The following is an 11,287-nucleotide window of genomic DNA, read 5'->3' on the forward strand; positions in this document are numbered from 1 at the left end:
TAATACCAATGATTGCTGCCACTAATACCAATGATGATGCACTATGTCTCCCACTAATTCCAATGATGGGGCACTATTTCTTCCACTAAAACCAACAATGGCCACTATTCCTACCACTGACACCAACAATGGGGCTCAATAATACCAATGATTGCTGCCACTAATACTAATGATGATGCACTATGTCTCCCACTAATTCCAATGATGGGGCACTATTTTTCCCACTAATACCAACAATGGGGCACTATTCCTCCCATTGACACCAACAATGGGGCTCAATAATACCAATGATTACTGCCACTAATTCCAATAATGGGGCACTATTTCTCCCACTAATACCAACAATGGACACTATTCCTACACCAACAATTAAGCACTGTTTCTTCCACTGATACCAACAATGGGGCACTGTTTCTTCCACTAATACCAATGATGAGGCACTATTTCTCCCACTGACACCAACAATTGGGCATTGTCTCTTCTATTTCTACCAAGAATGGGGTATCGTTTCTTCCACTGATACCAATGATGGGATACTATTCCTCCCACTAATACCAATGATAAGGCACTACTCCCACTTCTTCTGACCACCAAACCTGAGGCCATGTTTGTTCTCACTGATGCTGGGTTTGAGACATTTAGACATTTTCAACCCCCACCGGCCATAATCCAGGCCCCCCCCCCCCCCCCCATATGCTGAGGGACAGTAAACTGGCCCTTTGTGTGAAAAGTTTGGAGGCCCCTGCTCTGGATGAAGGAGCAACAAAGACACCTTTGGACAGCAGCATTATCTGGAGAGAGGGGAGTGTTAGATGTACTAGCAGATTTAGAAACCCCAACATATTGAAGCCAAACTCCAGCCAATACTTTTTAAGCAGTTCCAGAAGTTTTTTTCCTTTTGGGATATAAGTTTTCCATACATGAATAAAAGCTGAGCATTAAGTGCCCCTGCCAGTGTTAAATAATTTGTCTCAACCCTCTAACTGCTACATTTGCAGGACAGCTTGTACTGTTGAAAAATAACAGAATTACTGGCTAGATTGCCAGGGGCCTACCCAAACAACCCATACAATTTAAATTTAGTTGCCCTGCATAGAGGTTACACAGACCTCCCAACATTTTGAGATGGGAACAAGGGACAATTATCAGCAAATGTATGTAGGTATAGGACACACCCCCTGTCCCGCCCCCTTAAAGGAGAATTATAAAAAAAAAAAAGTTAAACCCAGAAGTGCTTTTTTTTTTTTAATTAGCAATGATCACTGTATTGGTGTCACTGCAGATGTCAGTGACACCATGTCAGTTCCTCCCCAGTGTCAGAATGCCCCCTGCAATCCCACAGTCCTGCTATAAGTTGTTGATCGCCACCATTACTAGTAAAAAAAAAAAATTCCAGTATCTATACCGCCATTTGTGGATGCCATAACTTTCACGTAAACCAATTCATTTACATATATTGGGATTTTCATTCAGCAAGGACATGCAGAATACATTTTGGCCTAAATTTATGACAAAATTGAATTCTTTAATTTTTTTTTACTGGACGAGTTTAATAGCAAAAAGTCAAAAATATATTTTTTTTTCAAAATTGTCAATCTTTTTTGTTTATAGCACAAAAAATAAAAAGTGCACAGGCGATAAAATACCACCAAACGAAAGTTCTATTTGTGGGGAAAAAGGGCATACATTTAATTTGGGTGCAGCGTTGCATGACTGCGCAATTGCCAGGTAAAGTAATGATTCCTGTCTGAATAGCATGCAGTTTCCCCCACCATTCCTGTGTGATCCAGGGCTTGTCATAGTGACTTCAACCTGGATACGAGAAACTGCATGCGATTCGGACAGGAATCACACATTCCTGCTTAAATCACATGCAATTCTCTGCGGTGCGATTTAAGCCCATTGATTTTGTATGGGCTCTAATCATACCACAAAGGTATCAGTACTCCAGTAACAAAAAAAAAACCCTACTTTATTACTGGCTATAAAGCAGCTCAACAGGGACACTGACCTGTTTCAGCCACTCCAAGCCTTATTCATAGCTATGAGTAAGGCCCTGGAGGGGCTGAAACACGTCAGAATACCTGTCACCAAGACAATTTACTTTTTTTTTATTTGAAGTACCTCATATGGCTGGCCACAGTTCTTACCTTATAGGCCGTCCAAATTGGCAGCTGGTTGAAATCCTGGCAATTATATTCCAAGTTTAGTGCCAGGAAATCCACTGAGTCCTGGAAAATAAATAATATATAAAGACATAAATGCTCATTCTGCTTTAAATCAACACAGAAAAAAAAATAATTAAAGTGTCTGTCTGCCAAACGTTATAGGTTCAGCAATTGGTGAATTCGGTGAATGTGGACTTTATTCATTTACAGTGGGGATCGAAAGTTTGGGCACCCCAGCTAAAAATTTGTATTAATGGGCATAAAGAAGCCAAGGAAAGATGGAAAAATCTCCAAAAGGCATCAAATTACAGATTAGACATTCTTAGAATATGTCAACAAAAGTTAGATTTTATTTCCATCATTTACACTTTCAAAATAACAGAAAACAAAAAAATGGCGTCTGCAAAAGTTTGGGCACCCTGCAGAGTTATTATCTTGTACTGCCCCCTTTGGCAAGTATCACAGCTTGTAAACGCTTTTTGTAGCCAGCGAAGAGTCTTTCAATTCTTGTTTGAGGTATCTTTGCCCATTCTTCCTTACAAAAGTCTTCCAGTTCTTTGAGATTTCTGGGCTGTCTGTCACGCACTGCTCTTTTATGGTCTATCCATAGATTTTCAATTATGTTGAGGTCAGGAGATTGTGAAGGCCATGGCAAAACCTTCAGTTTACGTCTCTTGATGTAATCCCCCGTGGATTTCGAGGTGTGTTTAGGATCATTATCCATTTGTAGATGCCATCCTCTCTTTAACTTCAGCTTTTTCACAGATGGCATCAAGTTACCATCCAAAATTTGCTGAAATTTTATTGAATCCATTTTTGCTTCTACTCGTGAGATGTTCCCTGTGCCACTGGCTGCAACACAACCCCAAAGCATGATTGATCCAACCCCATGCTTAACAGTTGGACAGAGGTTCTTTTCATTAAATTCTGTGCCCCTTCTTCTCCAAACGTACCTTTGCTCATTCCGGCCAAAAAGTTCAATTTTAACCTCATCGGTCCACAGAACTTGTTTCCAAAATGCATCAGGCTTGTCTATATGTTCATTTGCAAAGTTCAAACGATGATTTTTGTGGTGAGGACGTAGAAGAGGTTTTCTTCTGATGACTCTTCCATGAAGACCATATTTGTACAAGTATCTCTTTATAGTGGAATAGTGTACCACAACTCCAGTGTCTGCCAGATCTTTCTGGAGGGACTGTGCAGTCAAACGTGGGTTTTGAATTGTTTTTCTCACAATCCTGCGAGCTGTTCTGTCTGATATTTTTCTTGGTCTTCCAGATCTTGCTTTAACTTCCACTGTTCCTGATGACTGCCATTTCTTAATTACATTCCGAACAGAGGATATTGACATCTGAAAACGCTTTGCTATCTTCTTATAGCCTTCTCCAGCTTTGTGAGCGTCAACTATTTTCAGTTTCAGTTTTCTAGACAACTGCTTAGAAGAACCCATGGTGCTGATTGTTGGGGCAAGGTCAGATGAGTCTGGGCATTTAAAACCTTTGAGCTTGACATCACCTGGTCTTCCCAGACGATGATTGAGAACAATCCATGACACTGGCAGGTCTCAGCTTGGCAAAGGGGGCAGTGTATGCTATAAATTCTGCAGGGTGCCCAAACTTTTGCAGACGCCATTTTTTTGTTTTCTGTTATTTTGAAAGTGTAAATGATGGAAATAAAATCTAACTTTTGTTGACATATTATAAGAATGTCTAATCTGTAATTTGATGCCTTTTGGAGATTTTTCCATCTTTCCTTGGCTCCTTTATGCACATTAATACAAATTTTTAGCTGGGGTGCCAAAACTTTCGATCCCCACTGTATTTAAAGCAGCATCATCAGCGAATGTTTATGCTTAATTTAATTTTTAATTCAATTTTCACTTTTCAACACTTTGTTATGGTTTAAAAAAAATATATTTTTAAAAAATATTTAGTTTTTAAAAAATATATAGTTTTTTTGAAATATATACTTAAGATTTTTTTAAAAGATATAAAAAAAGTCATTCTAAGATATATTTTTACATATATTTGTAATTGTATTCCGAAAATGTAGATTTGTATTTTTAAAGACATACGGTATATTTGAAATTTATTTTTAAAAATATTTTTTATATATTTTGTAATAAAAACGTATTTCAACATGCAGTGCATATATATATATATATATATATATATATATATATATATACATATATAACTTTATTTTGAAATATATTGAATATGGCCAAAATTGTAGCATTTCAAATATATGGCAATATATTTGGGAAGAATATTTTTAAAATATGTTTCAAATATATTTTTCTTCCATGTGGGTGCCAGCACTCCTGTATTAAGAAGCCAGCATCTGTGTTTATAGGAATACAGGATAGTGGCATTGGCAGGAAGAAGGGGGAGAGAGAACACAACCTGCTCCCTGCTCCGAAAGGAGTAGTGATGCTGCTGTCACTAATAATGAAGGGGGGGGCACAGTTTAGCATCTTTGCCCTGGCCACTGGATGACCTTGTCCCGGCACTGACTCTACTTATAGGTCTGAATTGGCTCTTACTTTCTGTTTCAATAATTTTTATTGACAGTTTACAGGGTTGGAAATAAAATGGTTGACAAGTACAAGATGGTACAAGTGGTATATACATTATATTGGTATTGATGGACCCTTCAGTAGTCCACACCCTTCTCTAATTATAAATAGATATTTGCCTATAAACTAAGTTTTTAACAATCAAAAAAAAATAATATCCTCATGAAACCATTAAGGAATATGATGTATAGTTAGCACAACAGAAGCCCTATGTAAGCTCAGATATCTAGAGCTACAAAGTCACATAGGTATGGGAAGAACAAGCTCAGCTATCATATACAGGTTGTAAGGACTGTGTGTGATTTCAGGACCTAACATCTTGTGGGTGAGAAGATAGCAAAGAAATAGAGGGAGGGACATCTCATCTCAAGTGAAATGGTAGGGAAGGGATGGGAGATCCATAGGTGGATCCTAAGCAAAACAAATGGAATGCTATGGTCAAAGTCCATAGGGAGATAAGTGTTTATTAATGGAGTCCAAACCCATTCAAATTTAAGGAACCGAGGCATTTAGAATAACAACCAGTTCATTTTCCATTTAACTTGTGCAATTGTGGGGTTTGAGGATCTACATGCTTTAGGAAGAAACTGTTTGGACACGGTAAAAAAGAACTTCAGTTGAATTTAGGTGTTTGTGCAAGCATCTCCATTAAACGTTTATTGGTCCTTTTGGGCGCAACGCATGAATTAATTTTTATTTCATTTACGTGTACCTCCTTTCTGTTTTCCCCATGGGGTCCTTCAGTGTTCTCCTTCCACAGCATCCAAGACAGACATTTCTGGTGTTCACCATTCGGAAACATTGCCATGTGTAATTTATTTGAGCTGATTTGTAAGTATTAGGCCTCATGTACACATGAACTCCCCTAGACGTTTAGTGCCTGGATGTTTATTCATTCATTTGGCCAGAGTATTTTCCATCAGCATGAATAAATGTCCAAGCGCTAATTTTTTTGGCCAAATGTTTCTCTCCTGAACACGATTATTCTGCATTTAGGAGAGGAGTGTTTAACTACCCCTAAACTTTGCTAAAAGCCTATGTATACATGGACGTGTAGCCTTTTATTGAGTTGAGTTATTATTATACGGGATTTATATAGCGCCAACAGTTTGCGCAGCGCTTTACAATATAAGGGAGAGAGTACAATTACAATACATCTCAATACAGAAGGAATAGGAGGGCCCGGCTCGTGGAGCTTACAATCTAAAGGAAGGGGGATACAAAAGGTGATCGCTGCGGGGGATGATCTGGTGGAGGTGATTCAAGTACAGTTCTTAGGTGGAGGTGGGGTAGGCTTCCCTGAAGAAGTAAGTTTTCAAAAATCGCCTAAAGGCAGACAGGGTGGGGGCTGACCGGACATGCTGTGGTAGAGAGTTCCAGAGGATGGGAGAGGCTCTGGAGAAGTCCTGGAGGTGAGTGTGGGAGGAGGTGATGAGGGATCTAGAGAGGAAGATATCATGGAAGGAGCAGAGTGGGCGATTTGGGCGGTATCTGTGGATGAAGTTGGTGATGTAGCTAGGGGCAGTGTTGTGGATGGATTTGTAAGCTGTGGTTAGTATTTTGAATTTTATACGTTGGGTTAGTGGAAGCCAGTGGAGGGATTGGCAGAGAGGGGCGGCAGTCGCTGATCGGTTGGTAAGGTGTATGAGTCTAGCAAAAAAATGCCAAAAGCTCCTAAACTCACAAGTAGCAGCAGCAGTGTACATGAGGCTTAAGGCTTCTTTGGTGGCTCTTGAGATTTCCAACAATATTGTTTATTGCTAACTGTGTTATATATTCTAAAAATGATGGTTTACTCTACAGATACATAGATTTGCATCTAATCCTAAGGAAGTGAACATAGATGTAATAATGACTTGTAATATTATTGTATGAAATATATTATCATGTAATTATTACGCATCGGCTTGATATTATATAATACTATTTTAATATTTAATATTTTTCCTTTATGCAATGGGATCTGTATTTATTTACTAATAAATCGGTATCTATGTGTACCATGTATGTAGTGGCCATTGGGGTTGCGCCTCATTTAATGTCCCAAAAAGGGTTGATCAATGTTTTTATGGATATGCATTTGGAGGTATGGAGGAACACCACTGGGTGCATCTGACCACATTTTATCTATTTGTTGTGCAAGCATCCAGTTTCAGGTTGAGCAGGGCCTCTTTTGGAGATTCTGGGAAACCTTTCAGTAAAAGTACTGTATATATGCCACTTGATATACACAAATCCAATAACATCTAATCTTAGGGCACTCCCACCTAGATATGAAGATGGGTGCCTTGGGTTTGACAGCCCCTGCAACTGGAGACTTTCAGAGCGAATTTCACCAACGGCCCTTTCTTTAGTTGTTTTTACGATATGTTATTTGCTTGAGCAGAGTTTGTGTACATTTGAGTGTTTAGTTTATACACCACAGACAACAAAAAAACAGAAATATATAAATTAATAAATGGTTGGTGAAGGGGTTACGATTACCAGGAAATGCTCTTGAATTGTAGGGAATACGTCCACAAGGGCTGGATCTGCAGCAATTGACAGCTGTCCACCTGATACAGGAAATGTAAAAACATTTTTGTATATTAGATTTAATTATATCTACTTTTTAGGAGCTATAAGAACCAGTTTCTTTACCAACTAGAAATCAGGCTATGTACACTAACCAGCCACCTTATTAGGTACACCTTGCTAGTTCCAGGAAAATCTCCCCCCCACCATTACACCACCACCACCAGCCTGAATCGTTGACACGAGGGATGGTATAATGGTTATTTGAATTACTGTTGGATTTCTATCATCTCAAACCAGTCTGCCCATTCTCCTCTGATATTAACATGGCATTTTTGTCCACACAACTGCTGTTCACTAGATATTTTCTTTTTCGGACCATTCTCTGTAAACTCTAGAGATGGTTCTGCGTGAAAATCCCAGTAGATCAGCAGTTTTTGAAATACTTAGACCAGCCCATTTGGCACCAACAACCATGGCACATTCAAAGTCACTTAAATCCCACTTTTTCCCCACTCTGATGCTCGGTTTGAACTTCAGTAAGTCGTCTTCGCCACGACTAGATGCTTAAATGCAATGAGTTGCTGCCATGTGATTGGCTGATCAGCCATTTGTGTTACCAAGCAATTGAACAGCTGTACCTAGCAAAGTGACCAATGAGTGTATAATGACTTACAGCAGGGGTGTCCAACTTTTGACCACGTTGGAAGAAAAGGAATTGTTTTGGGCCGCACATAAAATACACTAACAATAAGAGTGGCTGATGAGCAGAAAAAAAAAATCGGGTAGATCACAAGTTAACAATCACTGATATAGATAATGAACCTGAGTCATCAAACTTCATTTTTTAAAAATGTTTAAATAAAAGTAAAAGGGAGGGGAAGGAAAGGGAAAGAGGGAAACATAAAGCTAATGCGACATTTGACATTGTTTTTATAAACCAACATTCTAATTTTGCCCTTCCTGTGATTCCTCCTTGAAAATAGTTGCTGGCAAATATAGGTGCTGCTGAAAACTGATGACATGAATAAGGCATGATTGTAAATAGTGGGAGAGTTTTCTTTGAAAGTATAAAACATATAAAAATCTAGTAAAGAGCCACTGTCAACATTTTCTTTGCCCATATGTGTTGGTTAAGTGTATATGCATTTTTACAAAAAAAAAAAAGAAAAATTAACATTTTGAAGTAAGTTTACAATTTTGTTTTGAGCGGCATTCAGAGCCATATTGAGCCTCATGTAATCCGTGGCCCGTGGCCCGTGCGTTGGACATCCCTGACTTACTGGCTCTTAGGGCTTGTTATACCATGTGTAATGCTGGCCAGGGACGGACTGACAACTCATTGGGTCCCCAGGCAATAGGGGATCATGGGGCCCTGTGTCCTTGCCCAAACTCAAAAAAGCCTATGAAAAAAGGTACCAGGGGCATCTCATGGGGCCCCCTACTGACCCCGGGCCCTCGGGCAGTGCCCGAGTTTCCAAATGGCCAGTCTGCCCGATGCTGGCTGCATAGTAACAATACAACTATTTCATAATAAGGATCAGATGTTCTAGACATTTTTCAAAAAGTTTTTGCACTAATTTGTCTTGAATTATGAACAATAATTTATATCGAAAGGAACTATGTGGTGTGATATAAAAATCTAATTGAATTTCAGCAAATAGTTTTTTTTTGTGTCATCTTTGAGTCTGAATTTATTAAACCTATGATGAATATTTTATTGCTAGGAATATGGCCAACATAGCTGTTTATGGCCAGCTTTAGTCAAAAGATAACAGGGAGGATTAGTGTGAGGGCTGGTAGGGGTGACAGGGGGTACTTGAGGGCTGGTTGGGGTTACATCAAGGAATAGCGTGAGGGCTTTTTGGGGCCCATTCACACCAATGTGTTGCAGCAATGCATGCTAAGTGTGTTGGTGCAAGGCATTTTCTATAAATGGCACCCCAACAGTCTTGCTGTGCAGCATGTAGTAAAACACAATTGTGCATTGGAGTGTGCTGTGCTAGTGAAAGTGTTTAGGTCCAGATGTTGGTCCCATGTGGTGCTTTAGGCAATTCATTCAAAAGAATAGGCTACCTTAATAAAAGTAATGCACAATCTAATGTATGTTTTAAATAGACCATCCTAATGTGAATGGGCCCTGGAGGTGGGACATTGTTCTGAAAGCCATTGTATTGTCCTTAGCATAGGTAAACTTGGATATTTTTGGACCCATGTGGTGCTTTAGGCAATTCATTCAAAAGAATAGGCTACCTCAATGAAAGTAATGCACAATCTAAAATATGTTTTAAATAGACCATCCTAATGTGAATGGGCCCTCAGGGTAGGGCATTGTTTTGAAAGCTGTTGTATTGTCCTTAGCATAGGTAAACTTGGATATTTTAATGCACCCAACTGAGGAATTTGATGAGACGTAAATTAAACTATCCATGTACTTTTTATACTTTGAAATTTTATAAGTGCAAATATAAAAGTTTGTTGCCTTTCACCACATTAATTAAGAATTTCAGATTAATCAATAAACTATTCCATCAAATGAAAGCGTATATTTCTACAATTCTTATTTCTGCAATTTTTCAGCACTCCAATCCATTGGCTGTGTATTGTCTCTATGATTAGCACTCACTGCCTGTTTCTCCAATTAACCGTCACTGAACAAAGAGTGAATTTTCCCAATAGCAATGTTCCTCACTGCATCAAAAACTAAAAAGTACAAATTTTGGCTGGAGTATAACTTTAGAGCCTACAAGTAGCTCTATGTACCAGTCAGCCATGTTTTGCACACTACTAGTATGCAGATCCACTCTTGTAATAGTAGTGGGTCTAGTTGGTCCCAATACGAAGGTGTGATCATGGGCATCCAACTACTGTCAGAGCCACCATGGAGGGAGCAGGATGGTGATCACATCAATTTCTACTAGATGATCACTGCCCTTTAACAGTGATGACCTGACATAACCACTGAGTGAACACAACATATTTCCTCTGACAAAGCAGAGGGAAAAGCTGTTCTGAAGTGACAGATAGTAAAAGGCCAGTAGTAAAAGGGGGGATTAATAAGGAAAACAGCCAAAATCTCCAGCTTGCCAAGACACAACCTATACAAAGGGCTTTAAAATGAAACAATTTAAAATGCCACAGGACGCCTCACCGGTTGTGGAGTACTTGCTGCGGTATAAGCTGGATATCTTCATATGTTCTTGTAGAAGATCCTTTAAGGAGACAGTTGTTTCATGTTTGGGGATATCGAAGGTGATCCAAGTATGGACCAGGTCCCCGAACGTGCGGAAGGCAAAGTCAGCATAGTCTACATACTTATTATCCTCAGTAGTATGGTGGATGGATAGCCCATCTTCACTATGCAATACTGCTAAAGGTCTGATCCCAGCCTCAGCCAGGACCTGGAGAAGGCTCCTGTAACACCACACTTGACTGTCACCCTTGACCATGGAGCTTTCTTCTAATTGTATCTTGTAGTGGGTGACTCCATACTTCTGCAGAACTAAAATCTGCTCTCTCATCTCATGTACATAATTTTCGTGGCAATCAAACACGCCATATGGCCTTACTTCATTGTGAAAGCCCTCGATGTTACTTCTAAGAGGTCCAGCAATTGTAATCAAATCTTTAGCAGTTTTGGAAGAGTTTCCATGACACAACGATGAGAGGAGAACTAAAATAAACCCACTCCAGGCTAGAGCCATCTTGATCACAATGTACAAACATACTGGTACTAACACACTTATACCTGCTCTGGGGCCATAAACTATTCATTATCTTTTTTACAGATAAGAAAACTGCTGAAAAGCTTTTTAGTGATGAAGATTTGCTAATGTATGATATAGGAAATTCAATGGAATGTCTTCAGCCAGAAACAAGTGTTAATTATTAGTTGAAAGTAGGAGGATTCAGGGTAGGACATCCAGCCTTTGATTTAACACAGGGACCCATCCAGAAGGGTACATTAGGAAGCTACATATGGCTGAGTGGTCAGGACAGAGGAGACTGGTTCTGCTTATGGATAGCA

General features: G+C 39.2%; 1 protein-coding gene across 1 annotated transcript in view; it reads right to left on the bottom strand.

Annotated features, from left to right (window-relative positions):
• LOC149432952 (lactase/phlorizin hydrolase-like) overlaps nt 1-10,964 on the bottom strand; it is a 61,614-nt gene extending 50,650 nt beyond the window's left edge. The window contains exons 1-3 of the mRNA XM_089664776.1: nt 10,412-10,964; nt 7,231-7,301; nt 2,151-2,231 (exon numbers count right to left, since the gene is read on the bottom strand). Of these exons, the coding sequence (XP_089520902.1) occupies nt 2,151-2,231; nt 7,231-7,301; nt 10,412-10,964 (705 nt within the window). The remainder of the gene's footprint in view (nt 1-2,150; nt 2,232-7,230; nt 7,302-10,411) is intronic.
• Nucleotides 10,965-11,287: the final 323 nt, after the last annotated feature.

The sequence above is a fragment of the Staurois parvus genome, unplaced genomic scaffold, assembly GCF_062004578.1.
Source record: "Staurois parvus isolate SC_StPar_1 unplaced genomic scaffold, SC_StPar_1.0 ptg002034l, whole genome shotgun sequence".
In the NCBI taxonomy this organism is placed as follows: Eukaryota; Metazoa; Chordata; class Amphibia; order Anura; family Ranidae; genus Staurois; species Staurois parvus.